Source organism: Ornithorhynchus anatinus, chromosome 1, assembly GCF_004115215.2.
Source record: "Ornithorhynchus anatinus isolate Pmale09 chromosome 1, mOrnAna1.pri.v4, whole genome shotgun sequence".
Lineage (NCBI taxonomy): Eukaryota > Metazoa > Chordata > Mammalia > Monotremata > Ornithorhynchidae > Ornithorhynchus > Ornithorhynchus anatinus.
In genome coordinates this window covers 69,115,465-69,133,524 of record NC_041728.1, presented here as the reverse complement: position 1 = coordinate 69,133,524, position 18,060 = coordinate 69,115,465, and the positions used below count along the sequence as shown (strand labels likewise).

At 44.9% G+C, this 18,060-nt stretch overlaps 1 protein-coding gene across 1 annotated transcript in view; it reads right to left on the bottom strand.

The window, feature by feature from the left end:
• The window catches only part of RMDN2 (regulator of microtubule dynamics 2), an 81,978-nt gene that overhangs the window by 43,370 nt on the left and 20,548 nt on the right, over positions 1-18,060 (bottom strand). Inside the window, exons 3-4 of the mRNA XM_029064192.2 lie at positions 3,113-3,278; positions 821-923 (exon numbers count right to left, since the gene is read on the bottom strand). Of these exons, the coding sequence (XP_028920025.1) occupies positions 821-923; positions 3,113-3,278 (269 nt within the window). The remainder of the gene's footprint in view (positions 1-820; positions 924-3,112; positions 3,279-18,060) is intronic.

Genomic DNA, 18,060 nt, shown 5'->3' with positions numbered 1-18,060 from the left:
ACCCCTGCCCAAGGATTCTGACACCGAGAACCCCCTTCCCCCCAACGCCACCGCAGGCCCCACAGCCACCAGAACCACAAGTAGCTCCCAGACCTTCCCCATCTTTCTCTGACCTTCCTACTTCCAATCCCCCTGGTCTAGCACCCCCTCAAAGCCCAGCCAGGTAGCAAACCTGGACCGTGAGTCTCTGTACTCCCCAGCACCTTCCCCAGAGTCGTGGGACATTGTGCTCCCCTCCTCCGCCCCTGGAGTCATGGGATATTGTGCCCCCCGTTCCCCGCCCCTCGGGCCATGGGACATTGTGTCTCCCCCGTTTAGACCGTGAGCCCGTCAGTGGGCAGGGAATGTCTCTATCTGTTTCCCCTTGACTCTATTTATTGCCATTGTTCTCGTCTGTCCGTCTCCCCCGATTAGACTGTAAGCTCGTCAAACGGCAGGGACTGTCTCTATCTGTTGCCGACTTGTTCATTCCAAGCGCTTAGTACAGTGCTCTGCACATAGTAAGCGCTCAATAAATACTATAAATAAATAATAATAATAATAATAATCTGTTGCTGAATTGTACATTCCAAGCACTTAGTACAGTGCTCTGCACATAGTAAATGCTCAATAAATACTATTGAATGAATGAACGAATGAATTGAAATTTATCTGGACTTTAAAAGTGGGGGCTGTCTCAGGGCTTGATTAGGGTCAATTCAAAATATCATTCCCACTAAGAAATATGGCCAGAGTTGAAGGTCAGAAACATCGAGTGCTAGGTTGCTGACAATCAGTAATTACGTAGGTATCATTTCGGGGGTGGTTTTGGCGCACCTACCGATATTTGCCCACCTCTTCTTTTCTTCAGTATTTGAAGAGTTCTGAACTGCATCTCCGTAAGCTTGAGCCAATCGCCAGATGAACTCAACCTCTTCTCCAAACTACAACAGAGGAATCCCAGGAACATTTGTTCAAGGGTGGGAAGGTTAGAGACCAGCCTTGTTAAATCGCCTTTCTCTGCCTTCCCCCTCTAACCTGGAGTCTCCCTCTGGACTGCAAATTCCTTGTGGGCAAGGAACGTGTCTACCAATTCTGTTATACTGTACCCTCCCAAGGGCTTGATACATGGAAAGCGCTCAATAAATTCTATAGATTGATTTCCTCTCCTCTGTGAGGCATTCAATTCATTTGTTCGTTCATTCAGTCGTATTTCATTCATTCCATCATATTTATCGAGTGCTTACCATGTGCAGAGCACCATACTAAGTGCTTGGAAGAGTATGATATGATATGAACAGACACATTCCTTGCCTATGATGAGCTTACAGTCTAGAGAAGGAGGTAGACATTAAGATAAATAAGTTACAGATTTAAAAATTAGAAATAAGTAGTTCTGACTTCCGGGCCCGTACTCTATCCAGTGGGCCATGCTGATTCCGTTCCAATTTGGCATGGGAGGCCCAAAATGATTGGGATCAGGCAGGGATTAGTTTTTGGCCAGATGCACAGTCTCTAGTTGACTGACAGCTCGGAAGGCTGATGGCTCTATGTTGCCCTCCTTTTCCCAGTCCCTGGAGATTGCCCCTGGGTCCCCGGGACGGCAGTGCTGGCCAAGGAATGAGAAGCAGCATGCTCCAGTGGATAGAGAGCAGGCCTGGGAGTCAGAGGACCTGCGTCCTAATCCCGGCTCCACCGCTTGTCTATGTGACCGTGGGCAAGTCATTTCACTTCTCTGTACCTCAGTGTCCTCATCTGCACCTCAGGGATTCAATACCTGTTCTCCCTCCTACTTAGACCATGAGCCCTACGTGGGACCTGATTCTCTCATATCTACCCCAGTGCTTAGTATAGGGCTTGGCACATAGTATGCGCTTCAGAAATACCAGTGTTTTTTTTAATGGCATCTAAGCACTTACTATGTGTCAAACTGACTGTTCTAAGCGCTGAGGTAGATACAGGTGAGTTTGGACACAGTCCCTGTCCCACATGGGGCTCACAATCTAAGTAATAATAACAATTAACTATGGTATTTTTTAAGCGCTTACTATGTGCAAAGCGCCATTCTAAGAGCTGGGGAGGATACAAGGTTATCAGGTTGTCCCACGTGGGGCTCGCAGTCTTAATCCCCATTTTACAGATGGGGTAACTGAGGCACAGAGAAGTTAAGTGACTCACCCAAAGTCACACAGCTGACAAGTGGTGGAGCTGGGATTAGAACCCATGACCTAACCCAGGCTCTTTCCACTAAGTCACGAGGGAGAACAGAAGAATTAAGGCATGGAGAAGTGACTTTCCCAAGGTCACACAGCAAGCATTTGGCAGAGCCAGGATTAGAGCTCAGGTCTCCTTATTCTCAGGCCCATGCTCTTTCCACTGGGTCAGGCTGCTTCTCGGCAGTTAGTGTTATTAAACCTACCTTTAGCCAGGGCCTGGAAATTGGCTCTATTTACCCAGTGATTAAGTAAAGGAATGTGAGCCCCAGGCAGGACAGAGACTATTTCTGAACTAATTAACTTGTACCTAACCCAGCGCTTAGAGCAGTGATTGAAACACAGTGAGCGCTTAACAAATACCATAAAAAAAGGGAACATAGCAATTCTTAGATTGTGCGATTTCCAATCTAAGTCTCCCACCCACATATTTCCATGACTTCCCACATGGAGAGTCTCTCCCAGTGCTTAGTATGGTTTTTAATGCTTTTACATTTTTCTGGAATTTTCTAGCAGGGGTTACCTTATCATCATCATTATCATCAATTCCAAGGCAGAAAATAATAATAACAATATAGTACTTGGTAAGCAGTCACTATGTGCCAAGCACTGTTCTAAGCACTGAGTAGATACAGGTTAATCAAATTGAACACAATCCTTGTCCCATGGGGTTTACACTCCTAATCCCCATTTTACAGATGAAGTAACTGAGGCCCAGAGAACTGAAGTGACTTGCTCAAGGTCACACAGCAGACAAATGGCAGAACTGGACCGAGAACCCCAGGTCCCTCTGACTCTCAGGCCCATATTCTAGCCATTAAGTCACTTCGTATTATTTGGTCTTAGAGTGACTAGGGTCTCCAGCTGAATTATTAAACCAAACCAAAACAGAGAATGACATTTTGCCACACTTCTCTTACCTTCTCTTCATTCTCGAGTAACAGCTTTAAAATATCCTTTCTATCAATTTCTCGTTTTCTGTGCAGGGTGTCTACTTCATTGAGAAAGGCATCAAATTCTTTGATTTGAATTTTGTTCATAGGAACTTTTTCTTCTTCAGATTCCGTGTCACGGGCTGTGAGATAGCTAAAATGGAAGAAACGAGAGTCAACTCCTCTGAAGGTTATCGTACAGACCATAAATGTCTTCAATCTCTTACAATAATTCCCCGATTCTAAAAATATCTAAGAATGCCACATCCAACCATATAAGTAAATCTGGCTTAAATATTTCAAATTCTAAATTCACTGATTAATAATTGTGATGTTTGTTAAGTGCTTACTATGTGCCAAACACTGTACTAAGGGCTGGAACAGATAAAATACAAACAGATTTGACTCAGTTCTTGCTCCATATGGGGTTCACATTGATTACTTTTACAAAACTCAATGATTTAATGATATGGTCAAATATGAGATTACATAAAACTAGTAATTGAATTCTGAGAATGAATGGATTATTCACCGGCAAACCCTCTTAAGAGAAGAATATATGAGAATAATAACTACATTTTTGTAAAGAATTTAATTCAAGGATTTGAGGAAAATGGTGAATTTTTCAGTGAATGGACAGTAATTTACAACCTCTAAGAGGATATCGATTCTCTTATTTAAGGACCTCGGCTATAATTGTGAATTCTTTAAGCATTCCCCTCTCCTGTCCCTTCTTCAACTATCCCATGGCTCCCAGCAGTATCTCTAGAGGAAATCTCCCACCTTCTCTCAAAATCCACCCCCTCCATCTGGGCATCTGACCCAATTCCTTTGCACCTGGTCAAAACACTTGCCCCCTCTCTTCTTCTCTCCCTAACTACCATCTTTAACTGTTCATTCGCCAGTCAGTTTCTTCTCCAGTTTTTGAATATGCCCATATCTCCCGTTTCCTAAAAAAACCCCTCCCTTGACCCACGGCTCCCTCCAGTTATCGCTCCATCTCCCTCCTACCATTCTTCTCCAAACTCCTTGACTGAGTTGTCTATACCGCTGTCTCAAGTTCCTCCCCTCCACAATTCTCTTCCTGACTCCCTCCAATCTGGAGTCGTTCCCTTCACTCCACAGAAACTGCCCGCTCGAAGGTCATCAATGAGCTCCTTCTAGCAAAATAGAATTATAAATGTGTACATATATACACAAGTGCTGTGGGGTGGGGGGGGGGTAGAACAAAGGGGGCGAATCAGGGCAATGAGGAGGGAAGGGGAGCTGAGGAAAAGGGGGGGTTAGTCTGGGAAGGCCTTCTGGAGGAGGTGAGTCTTCAGTAGGGCTTTGAAGGGGGGAAGCATGATTGTTTAGTGGATTTGAGGAGGAAGGACATTCCAGGCCACAGGCAGGATGTGGGCCAGGGGTCGAAAACGGAACAGGCTAGAACGAGGCACAGTGAAAAGGTTAGCGGCAGAGAAGGGGACTGTGTGGGCTGGGCTGTAGAAGGAGAGAAGGGAGGTGAGGTAGGAGGGGGCAAGGGGATGGAGAACTTTCAAGCCAATAGTGAGGAGTTTCTGCTTGATAAGGAGGTTGCTAGGCAAACACTGGATCATCCCACCCAAACCCTGTCCTCCCACTCACTTTCCCGTCACTGTTGATAGCACCACCATCCTTCCTTTCTCACAAGCCCATAACCTTAGCGTTATCCTTGACTTCCCTCTCTCATTCAACCCACATATTCGAGGCATCACTAAATCCTGTCAGTTCTACCTTCACAAAATCACTAAAAACCGCCCCTTCCTCTCCATCCAAATGGCTACCTCATTAATGCAAGCACTTATCCTATCCCACCTTGATTGCTGTATCACCCTCCTTGCCGACCTCCCTGCCTTCTGTCTCTCCCTCCTCCAGTCCATACTCCACTCTCCTACTACAACGCAACTGTGTGCTAAGCACTGTACTAGGCGCTGGGGTTGATACAAGATAATCAGATTCTTAGACCACGGGCCTGGAAGTCAGAAGGACCTGAGTTCTAATCCCAGCTCCACCATTTGTCCGGTGTTAGCCTTGGACAAGTCACTTCACTTCTCAGTGCCTCCGTTATGTCATCTGTAAAATGGGGATTAAGACTGCGAGTCCCAGGTGGGACAGGGACTCTGTCCAACCTGATTAACTTGTATCTATCCCAGTGCTTAGAACAGTGCTGGAACATAGGCAGCGCTTTAAGCGAATATCCCCCCCAAAAATTCACCTCCCAAATTTGGTGTTTCTAAACCTGTAGTTACTTTCTCTTTACCATTACTTCATAGATCTGTCTTCCACTTCAACTCCATAGCTATCATCCATCATCCTAGTTCAAGCCCTCACTGCCTCCCTGACAGATTACTGGTTTCCCCACACACAGTCTCTTCCCTCTTCAGTCTATACTACAGACACATACCCTACACACATATCTCGCCTCCTATCTTTTGTTGCCAATCCTCTCCCAGCCTTCTTATTTTTAGATTGGGAGTCTACCCCATGGAGCGGGGAGTGTGCCTCATTCCCACCGATCTAGCCTATCCCAGCGCACTGGACAGTGCTTTACACACAGTAAGTGCTTAATAAATACTACAATTACCGTTATTCATTCATTCATTCATATTTATTGAGCACTTACTGTGTGCAGAGCACTGTATTAAGCTGTTGGGAAGTACAATTCAGCAACAAATAGAGAGAATTCCTGCCCACAACGGGCTCACAGTCTAGAATGGGGAAGGCAGACATCAAAACAAGCAAATAGGCATCAGTAGCATCATTATAAATAAATAGAATTATAGGTATAGACACATCATTAATAAATATAAATAGAATTATAATTATAAATACATATATATATACACATACAAGTGCTGTGGGGCGGGGAGAGGGGTAGAGCAAAAATAGTGAGTAGGGGAGATGGGGAGGGAGAGTAGAGGAAAAGGGGGGCTGAGCTGGGAGGAGGTGAGCTCTCAGTAGGGCTTTGAAGGGGGAAAGTGTGCTAGTTTGGCGGATGTGAGGAGGGAGGACATTCCAGGCCAGAGGTAGGACATGGGCCAGAGGTCAACGGCGGGACAGGCAAGATCGAGGCATGGTGAGAAGGTTAGCACCAGAGGAGCGGAGTGTGCGGGCTGGGATGGAGAAGGAGAGAAGGGAGGTGAGATAAGAAGGGGCAAGGTGATGGAGAGTATTATTACTATTATACCACTATGTATATCTTTCCAAAACACTAACTGGCAGACATCTTCAAAACCCTTTTAAAAAACCTCCAAAGGCTTTTTCCTTCTTCTCATTCCAACCCCAAACTCCTATTGTTTTAATGAGATGTTCGTCCCCTTGATTCTATTTATTGCCATTGTTCTTGTCTGTCCATCTCCCCCGATTAGACTGTAAGCCCATCAAAGTGCAGGGACTGTCTCTGTTACCGATTTGTACATTCCAAGCGCTTAGTACAGTGCTCTGCACATAGTAAGTGCTCAATAAATACTATTGAATGAATGAATAACTATTGGCTTCAAGGTTCGAGAAGCAGTGTAGTCTAGTGGAATGAACAAGGGGCTGGGAGTCAGAAAGACCTGGGTTCTAATCCCAGCTCTGCCACTTGTCCGCTCTATGACCTTGAACAAGTTGCTTCACTTCCAATCGATCAATCGATCATACCTATTGAGTGCTCAATGTGTGCACTGTACCTAGTGCTTGGAGGAGTACAATATAACAGACACATTCCCCGTCCACAATGAGCTTGCAGTCTAAAGGGGCAGACAGGTGTTAATATAAATAAATTATGAATACATACATAAGTGCTGTGGGGCTCATGGGGTTGCGGGGAGCGGGTGAATAAAGGGAGCAAGCCAGGATGATGCAGAAGGGAGTGGCAGAAAAGAAAATGAGGGCTTAGGGAAGGCCTCTTGTTTATCATTGGTGCGCAGTCTCTTATTCTTTCACAAATATTGACTATTGGGCCATTTGCCAATTATATCATTATATTTTTGGCAGTAGTAATAATAATATAATAATAATATAAAATATTATTATAGTAATATAATAATAATGAGAAGCAGCGTGGCTCAGTGGAAAGAGCCTGGGCTTCGGAGTCAGAGGTCATGAGTTCGACTCCCCGGCTCTGCCACTTGTCAGCTGTGTGACTGTGGGCGAGTCACGTAACATCTCTGTGCCTCAGTTACCTCAATTGTAAAATGGGGATTAACTGTGAGCCTCACGTGGGACAACCTGATTACCCTGTACCTAGCCTAGTGCTTAGAATAGTGCTCTGCACATAGTAAGCGCTTAACAGATACCAACGTTATTATTATTATTATTATTAATAATAATGGTATTTGTTAAGCACTTATTATATGCCAAGGACTATTCTAAGCACTGGGATGGACGCAAGGTAATCAGGTTGGACAGACTCCCTGCCCCACATGAGGCTCACCCTCCTAATCCCTATTGTAACTGAGGTCCAGAGAAGTGAAATGACTTGCCCTAGGTCACACAGCATACAAGTGGCAGATCCGGGATTAGAACCCATGACCTCTGCCTCCCAAGCCTGTACTCTTGCCACTAGGTCATGCTGCTTCAAGTAGCATAGCTGAGTGGAGGGAGCATGGGCCTGGGAGTCAGAAGGTCGTGGGTTCTAATCGGGGCTCTGCCACTTATCTGCTGTGTGACCTTGGGTAAGTCACTGCACTGGGCCTCAGTTCCCTTATCTGTGACTGAGACTGTGAGTCCAACCTAATTTGCTTGTCTCCACCCCACGCTTAGTACAGTGCCGGGGAAATAGTAAGTGCTTAACAAATAACATCATTATTACCACTGGCAATGTTGCTATCTCTCCCATTAGAGTGTTAGAGGTAGATTAGAGGTTCTCCTCTAGAACCACATTTTTTTTTAACTTTTAAGTGTGCATTTCCCCAAGGACCTAATACATCATTCTACAGAACAGTCAATTAGTGCTGCTTTAGCTGCTGCTGGCCAGATACTCTCCCCAACCTGGAAACCACGGGGACCTTAACTCATCCTGAAGACCCTCCAGTATCTGGTCTGCAGACCCATCAGGCAAAGTGGAGCTACATGGGTTCCATACGACCCCAGACACAAACATCCAACACCGTCCTGCGGGATGCTCACTACAATCAACGTGGGGGACTCAGAGATCCCCATCCCCCTACCAAGAGAACATCGGCTACAAGACAGCGGGACGAGGCTACTGAAGCAGAAGGAGCCCTAGGGAGTGTGCATCATCGCTCGACACTTTATATCGATAATGCTAGAATGGAAATTATAGTACCTGCTTTCCCTCTAATTTCATATCCAACTTCAGAGTTCTCTATAAACTTCCCAGAGAGCTGGGATTCTACCTCTGAAATGCCAGGAGATGTGAGCTAATCCTCTAGATTGTGAGTTCGTTGCGGACAGGGAACGTATCTACCTACTCTGTTATACTGTAGAGCTTGGATCAGTGCTAAAAGACTCAGTAAATTTGATCAACAGATTGATTGACAGTGGTGCTTCTCTGTCTTTCTTTTTTTCCGGGAAGGGAAAGAAGTATGTGAATATAGCGGATCTCCTCCATTAATGGACATAAAAGAAAGCACGTGATATTACACTATGATCATTAATAGAAACATTAGACTTGATAAAGCTTGCTTAATAGGTTTAAGCTATTAGATTGCTTCAGGCAAAGAGCACTGTAGGCAACCAAGAACAAATTACACATTGTAAGGAGAGCAGTAAGGTTTCTTTTTTTTTGGTATGTCATCTTCTTTCTTGTCAAACTGAACTCTGATACTCATCTAAAATAATATACGGTAAAGTTTTAACAACTTGGAAATGATTAGAGCTAACATGGCAGAGACTAAATGCTTATTGTAAAAGGGATTACAAGTTACTGCATGATATTGTCAATGGGAGAGTAACCATTTCTGGGCAGGACATCAAACTTCTCAAAGGTGTTTCATTTATTCACAGGGAATCGAAGTTTCATGGATTCCATTCTTGCCAAATGCAAGAAATATTCCCCCTGGAATGCCATGTAGCTTTAAGTGAACACTAGTCACTAAAGTCTGTTAGAGATTTTCATAACAAGTACCATAAAGCGGCATTTCAGATTCAATCATAGAATTTGGATTCTGGGTCCTGCCTTCTCTTTTCCCTGCTTTCCACAATCCAGGAAATGCTTACTACATCTCCACAGAAGTGGAAGAGTGAGGTGGGAGAGTGTAACCGAGCCAATGTTATGGTGGTGAGCAGATCACAGTGCACCTCCCGCTTCGCTTTCCCCTCCGATCTCACCCCATTCAGCTTGGGCCCGCTGTCCGAAGATGCCAGTCTGGCAGTGGAGGGCTGATTCCCCTCTCCTGCTAGGCTTCTTGGACGCACCATCGCTTGCAGACACCCAGTCTGGGACCCTCAAACCCCTGTGGTCCCCCAGTACTGCTCTGAGGGGCAGGACCCCCCTAAGGATTCACCCTGGCTTGCAGGTCCCCTTTAACAGGGTGGTTCCCAGGATGACTCCCTTAAACAGGGAAGTCCCAGAACCAAATGCTTAGTACCATGCTTTGCACACAGTAAGCGCTCAATAAATACAATTGAATGAATGAACCATGGCCTCTTGGGGTTGGAGGAGTGATGGGAAGATGTGATCTCCCCTTTTATTATTCATTCTTCATTTCTTTTCATTATTTCATTCATTATTTCATTTCATTTCATTCATTATTCATTCTTTAGGAGAAGCAGCATCAGCGTAGTGGGTAGAGCATGAGCCTGAGAGTCAGAAAGTCATGGGTTCTAATCTCGACTCCACTACTTGTCTGCTGTGTGACCTTGGGCAAGTCACTTCACTTCTCTCTGCTTTCTTTACCTCATCTGTAAAATGGGGCATGAGACCGTGAGCCCCAAACGGGACAGGGACCGTGTCCAACCCGATTTGCTTGTATCCACCCCAGGGCATAGTACAGTGCCTGGCACATAGTAAGTGCTTAACGAGTACGATAATTATCATTACTATTATTATTCATTTAATCGTATTTATTGAGCGCTGTGTGCGAAACACTGTACTAATCGCTTGGGAGAGTACAACAACACAGTAAACAGGTACATTCCCTGCCTACAACAAGCTTACAGCGTATAGAGTGTACCCCTGTTCCCTATACAGTCTGTATCCCACCATCATATAAATGTGCTTCCATCCAAGAACAGCTTCCATGGGCCTCAATCCTCAAAACTTACTTAGCCCCGTTCTCTCCAACAATAGGGCTCTTTTATTTCCATCTTAATGTATAAACACCTGGATCTATTCAAAAGAAATATAACCACAATGCCATTAGCCCTCCACTTCATATGTTTTCAAATGTTTAGGACCATTAAGTGAACTATCACCAGTCTCAATAGTACAGATCTGAAAATAGGTTCAAGGTATATGCCAAAGGTCTAACGACAGCAGAGAGAACTCGGTGGAAACCAGGGAAGTGAGGCAAATGAAAACCAGGAATTGGGTTGAAAAAAACCCATGTATATAGTCTGTCTCTCATTTCTGGACATTTTTGTTTAGTTTTCTTGGAAATCTACTTCAGTTAGCAATTCTTCAATGTGTGTGTTTTTATGGTATTTGTTAAGTGCTTACCACAAGCCAGGCACTATAAAAAGCAATGGGGTAGAGAGAAGATAATAATACTAATGTTGGTATTTGTTAAGCACTTACTATGTGCAGAGCACTGTTCTAAGCGCTGGGGGGAGATACAGGGTAATCAGGTTGTCCCACGTAAGGCTCACAGTTAATCCCCATTATACAGATGAGGTAAATGAGGCACAGAGAAGTTAAGTGACTTGCCCACAGTCACACAGCTGACAAGGGGCAGAGCCAGGAGTCGAACCCAAGACCTTTGACTCTGCAGCCCAGGCTCTTTCCACTGAGCCACGCTGCTTCCCCTAATATCTTCCCCTAAAATAATCAGGTTGGACTCAATCCCTGTCCCACATGGGGCTTAGAGTCTCAATCCCCATTTTACAGATGAGGTAATTGAGGTACAGAGAAGAAGTGACTTGCCCAAGGTCATACAACAGACAAGTGGCCCATTAGGTCATGCTGCTTTTCTCACCCCAACATGTATTCTCTTACCCCCCAGTGCTATGGGAAACAATCAGAAGAAATGCCAGGAGAGGAAAAGACAAGGATAGTAACAGGCTGAGGAAATCTTAGGAGCCAAACAGCCCTCCTGAGAGCCTTGTTATTTTGAAACAGGATTCTGAAGGCAGCTTACGGGTCATTAGGAAAGCCAGACTTTCATGTAGAGGGCATAAAGAATGATGGCAGTCAAAACTCACAGAGAGAAATACTTGTCACGTAAACAGCAAGTTATTCAGTCTGAAAATATCCAGAAGTTCAAGAGAGGCTTGGCCAAACTTGAGGGTGAGAGATTGATAATGGGTTAAGTTCAAGATAGGCTTTGTTAAACTGGAGGGTAAACTTGCAGAAGTTAAGCAGTCTCAAAATACTCGTATGCTCAAGAGTGGCTTGGCTAAACTTGAGGGTGAAAGATCAATAATGGGCTACTAGATGAAAAGTTATGGAAGTTCGATGACTCAAGGAGGGCTTAGAATGTAGAGAAGCAGAGTGGCTTAGTGGAAAGAGCCCGGGCTTGGGAGTCGGAGGTCGTGAGTTCTAATCTCGGCTCCTCTACTTGTCAACTGTGTGACTTTGGGCAAGTCACTTCACTTCTCTGTACCTCTGCTGCCTCATCTGCAAACTGGGTATTAAGACTGTGAGCCCCACGTGGGACAACCTATCTTATATCTACCCCAGCGCTTAGAACAGTGCTTGGCACATTATTATTATAATAAATCCTTGAAGGATTACAATTTAGATGGTGAGCCCCATGTGGAACAGGGACTGTGTCTAACCCAATATGCTTGTATCCACCGCAGCACTTAGTACAGTGACTGGCACAAAGTAAGCTCTTAACAAATATGGTCTTATTATTATTATTAGGGGAAAAAGGTGAGAGTGTTAGAAGAGAAACGCCAGGAAGGCAAACATCGGCTGTCTCCCCAAGCATCCTTTGGTGCCACCTTTGTCCTGGGTAGACCACTGCCCTAGCAAGTTTTTTTTTAATAGTATTAAGCCCTTACTATGTGCCAGGCACTGTACTAAGCACTGGGGTAGATACAAGGTAATCAGGTTGGACACAGTCCATGTCCCATAGGGACCTCACAGTCTTAATCCCCAACGGAGAAGCAGCACGGCATGATGGATAGAGTGCTGGCCTGGGAGTAAGAAAGTCACGGGTTCTAATTCTGACTCCACCTCTTGTCTGCTATTTATTCAATTGTATTTTCTGAGCATTTACTATGTGCAGAGCACTGTACTAAGCCCTTGGGAGAGTACAATACAATAATAAACAGACACATTCCCTGCCCACAAAGAACTTACAGTCTAAAGGGGGGAGACAGACCTTGGGCAAGTCATTACCTTCTCTGTGCCTCAGTTATCTCATCTGTAAAATGGGGATTGAGACTGTGAGCTCCATATGTGACAGGGACTGTGTCCAACACCATTGCTTGCATCCATCCCAGCTCTTATACAGTGCCTGGCACTTAGTAAGGGCTTAGAACAGTGTCTGACATGTAGTAAGTGCTTAACAAATACCATGGAACATATAAAGTGCTTAACAAATACCATTATTATTATCATTTTAAAGATGAAGTAACTAAGGCACAGAGAAGTGAAGTGACTTGTTAAAAGTCACACAGCAGACAAGTGGCAGAGTCAGGATTAGAACCCAGGTCCTTCTGACTCCCAGGCCCATTAGCACTAGGTCATGCTACTTATTGAGAACAGTGCTTTGAACACAGTAAGCACTCGATAAATACGATCGGATGAATGAAAGCGGGGCATTTATTTTGTTCTTATGTTCTTAGAGCCTTGGTTTGCAGCGAAACCATTTTACTCTATACTTGTCAGATAAAAGGTTGATTTCAATAAGCATATTTCAAAATGGTCCTGCACAGAGGAATGCAAAAATAGAAAGGTGAAAGAGTGAAGTCCCTGCAAGTCTAAGTCACGCAAGCCAATTTACTAGAAAACTCAAAAAAAGGTTTGCCTTTATTGAGCCTGTTTTATTGCCCTGGTACTCCACGAGACACCTTAGCGATAGAGAGAAATCATGTTCCTAACCCCAATCATGTGACAGTTTAATGGGTCAGGATGGAATAGATCACAAAGCGGGCTAAAAAACAACGTGGAAACATGCATCCCCTTCACTACTCTGTGTTGCTTGCTTGCACTCTAAGTCTATTCTGAACGTTCTGTCCTTGGGAATTGGAGGGAACACAGAACAATCACCCACTCTGTATTTCCTCCATCACACACACAACACTCTTACTGCATTTCTCCACCGAAAACCCTTCAGAGGACTTTTCTTAAATTTGGCCCCAGCTCTAAAGAGTGTTCTTGAAGTGGGCTTGGGAGTGTCCCCTCTACACTCTGCTGGATGAGTTCTGCTCTGGGTTTGAACCCTCCCACGGAACTGAAACTGTCTTTGTAAAAGTACTTTACATTTTGCCTGTTCAAACTGACTTTCTCACTTGCTCGGGAGACTGGGCTGGTGTCAAGCTGGGTAAAGATGCACTAAAGTGCCGTGTTTGGGTGTGGGGGAGGAGAGAGGGCATAGTGAAAATGAATAGCCTAAGGTGGAGTCAGTGGCTAAATTCTGCCATCTGAACCCAGGCCTGAAAGGAGGGCAATGGGAAGCTTGCCTCCCTCCCTGTGAGGAAGATGCCTTGCCAATGCCGACCTAAAGCTTGCCAAGTCTTCCAGAAGCCTCGAGCTCCTAGACACAGAACTAGAGAAGCAGTGTGGCCTAGTAGATCGAGCATGGGCTTGGGATCCAGAAGGATCTTTAAAGCACTTAATCACCTTGCCCCTCCTACCTCACCACTTTCCTACTACAACCCAGCCCTCACACTTTGTTCCTCTAATGCTCACCTTCTCACTGTACCTCAATCTCGTCTATCGCGCCACTGACCTCTCGCCCACATCCTACCTCTGGCGTGGAACACCCTCCCTTCTCATATCATACAGATAATACCTCTCCCTCACTACAAAGCCTTATTAAAGGCACATCTCCTCCAAAAAGCCTTCCTTGACTAAGCCCTCCTCTCCTCTTCTCCCACTCCTTTCTGCACCGCTCTTATTTGCTCCTTCATTCATCCTCCCTCCCATCCCCAGAGCACATATTTATATATCTGTAATTTCTTTATTTATATTAATGCCTGTTTCCCCCTCTAGAGTCTGAGTTTACTATGGGCAGGAACGTGTCTGTTGTTATATTATACTCTCCCAAGCACTTAGAACAGTGCTTTGAACACAGTAAGTGCTCAATAAATACTACTGAACGAATGAATGCATGAAGGATCTGAGTTCTAATCCCATATCCACCTCGTGTCTGACCTCGGGTAAGTCACTTCACTTCTCTGTGCCTCAATTCCCTCATCTACAAAATAGGGATTAAGACTGTGAGCCCCATATGGGACAGGGACTGTGCCCAACCCGATTTGCCTGTATCCAGTGCTTACAACAGTGTTTGGCACTTAGTAAGCATTTAACAAATACTGAAATTATTATTATTAAGTAGTTTTCACTGTTACCAAATGTCCCAGGGATGAACCTGAGGACACTCTTCTGGTTTGACCCTCAGACGGGGAAAGACGGTCATACTCTGAGCCAGTGAAACACAGAGGGGAAACAGTTTTGGTTAGAGAAGTGAATGTTCGAAAGGAAATACAGAAATAAAAGGGGTAATGATGCTCAAGCCAAAAGACTAGAGGAAGAAAACAGTCGCAACCATAGTAAAAGGGCAGAAGTGTTCTGCTACTTCTTGACCCACTGATTCTGAGGTACGAAAAGCCCCATGACTGTCAAAAGAAAGGAAACTTAGATCCCTTGAAGCAGAAGAAAATTCCGAGTGACTGAAGGAAGTACAAAGTTCTGTCAATCTTCAACCCGGTGAAGCTCTTTTGGCTAATCTCAGCGACGCACTCCAAGAACTCTACCGTGCCATCATCTCGTTTGAAGAAATGTAGTCTGTGAACCCCAAATGGGAACAATGAACAAACAGTCTGTTTTGGGTCCCGCCAACTTTAATTTCGTGGACCAAGTTTGAAAGAGTGTCCACAAAGGTGCCCACTGGTGGCTCTCAAAAATATTGGATAATGATAATAATAATAATAATGATAGCATTTGTTAAGCCCTTACTATGTGCCAAGCACTGTTCTAAGCACTGGATGGTGCGACGCATACTGCTCCTCCCCATCGCCCCGACTCCCTCCTTCTGCTCTACTCCCCCGGCCCCACAGCACTTGTGTATATATGTACATAACTATTATTCTATTTATTTTATTTATGATGTGTATATATCTATAATTCTATTTATTTATATAGATGCTATTAATGCCTATCTACTACTAGCTTTGTTTTGTTGTCTGTCTCCCCACTTCTAGACTTTGAGCCCATTGTTGGGTAGGGATTGTCTCTATCTGTTGCCAAATCATACTTTCCAAGTGCTTAGTACAGTGTTCTGCACACAGTAAGCGCTCAATAGATACGATTGAATGACTGAAGTGATATTGCCCACTGTGCCAGGGACACAGTGTAGCCCGATGATGTCACAGGGCCATTTTGTGGCAGCCGCTCCAACCTCTCCTGAACCTGGAGAGCTTTTCTGGGGGAAGCCATCAACGCCCATTCCCCACCCGCTGACCTCTCCGCCACTCTCCAGATCCACCGCCTTCCCCTCCCAGCTCCGTGTGAACTTGGACTTCACATCTGAGCATTGGACCTAGGTGGGAAACTGAATGCCAAAGGTAGAGATACTTTACACAAAGTCATTCTGGGTTGAATCCAGGGTGGGCGAAAAATGAGACCAGCTGAAGCTCTCACTGGCTGGCATAAAACCAGATGCATTCATTCACTGAATTGCATTTATCGAGCACTTACTGTGTGCAAAGCACTGTACCAAGCAATTGGGAGAGTACAGATCAACAACAGATGGGCACATTCCCTACCCAAAACGAGCTCACAACTCTCCTTAATGTCCTGCAGGGAAACCACTTAACCAGACTCCTCAACTGCTTTCTCTGCCTCTGGGCTGATTCATTCATTCATTCAATCGTATTTACTGAGCGCTTACCGTGTGCAAAGCACTGTACTAAACCCTTGACTGCTGATGTGGCCTGGAAGCCAGAAAGCTTTCTGAATCTCTGGGAGAAACCACCCACCATTACAAGGTGCAGTCTGGTCCTTGTGGAAACCAACTCACAAAATAATTTATACCCTACATGGTCTCAAGGGTGCGAAGCTTCGAATCAGGATGTGTCCTATTAATAATCATATTTGTAAAGCATTTACTCTTTACCCAGCTCTGCTCTAAGCACTAGGTAGATACAAGATAATCAAGCAGGACGCAATCCCTTCTCCACAAGTGGTCCACAGTCTAGAGGACAGAGAGAAGGTTTTACAGAGGAGAACACAGGCACAGAGAAGTGAAATGATTTGTCCAAGGTCACACAGCAGGCAAGTGGTGGAGCCAGGATTATGACCAAGGTCCTCTTACTCTCAGGCCTGTGCTCTTGCCTCTAGGCCAAACTGCTTCCCTAGCTGGCCCTGGCTTACTATAGCCAATTATAATGGCAGAAGGACAACTTAAGACAAATGAGCACATTATGTTTAATTCATGATTCTAAACCCCTTATATTTATTTTCTTTACATGGATAGCAGTGCCTAAATCTGTACCCAATCTAGTCTTTGAGGAGGAGCAGTCCAGCGAAAATTTTAAGAATCACTAGATGACAACCACATCTTAATTACGCCTGCAAGCGATAACCCAATGGGAATAGCTTTTTTAAAAAAAATGCCAGAATGGCTATTAGCTGTATGTCCAGCAAGGCGGTAGAGCAAATGTGGCACGATCGGAAATGGCTCTTTCTCCCTGGCACCCACTGCCAGCTGGGAAGCACTTAAGGGTAAGCCCTGGAGGCTGGGGAAACCAGCAAATGAACAAGGGCCCCACTTCAGAGCCTAGCTTTGGAGGGTTAAAATTAAAATTACCATTTTGAAGCCAAACTGGCTCCAAACAGGAGACAGGCCAGCTGAAAACTGGACTGACTGGTAAAATGCCGGGCAAATGGTCACCTTAGAAAGACCACCCTAGGAAGACACCCAGGCCAATCCAAAGCACTGGGTCTCAGTTCCAAAAGAGTCAAGCAATGGGACTTGGGCAGGGAATGTGTCTGTTATACTGTTATGTTGTACTCTCCCAAGTGCTTAGTGCAATGCTCTGCACACATTAAGTGCTCAGTAAATATGACTGATTGACTACCCCAGCCTCGGACCTTTAAAGAAAAAGACAAGCATGTTCTGCAGGCAACCATTTCCTTCACTTCCAAATTTAGGCAGGCCTACAGCACACCATGTTCTAGGCTTTGCAAGGCAGGCTTAAACTACGTACGCTGCTGAGGAAGGTGGCTGAGCCACTGACCACTTCAATCCGTCTTATTTATTGAGCATGCTTACTCTGTGTAGAGGACTGTACTAAGCGCTGGAGAGAGAACAACATAACAGTCGGTAAGCACGTTCCCTGCCCACACTGAGTTCACAGTCTCTAGGGGGAGACAGAGACATTAATGTAAATAAATATGGATGTAATACAGATATACCTCCCAAATTACATCAGCGAAATGAAACCGAAGGGTCCCGGTTCGTAGGAAAAGAGGGCACAGAAAGCCCAGGAGGGACACACCCAGAGCACTCTGGCAATAAAGTACTAATAATTGCTGTATTTAAGTGCTTACCATATGCCAACCACTGTACTAACCACTGGGATAGATACAAAATAATCACATCCCACATGGGGATCACAGTCTAAGTAGGAGGGAC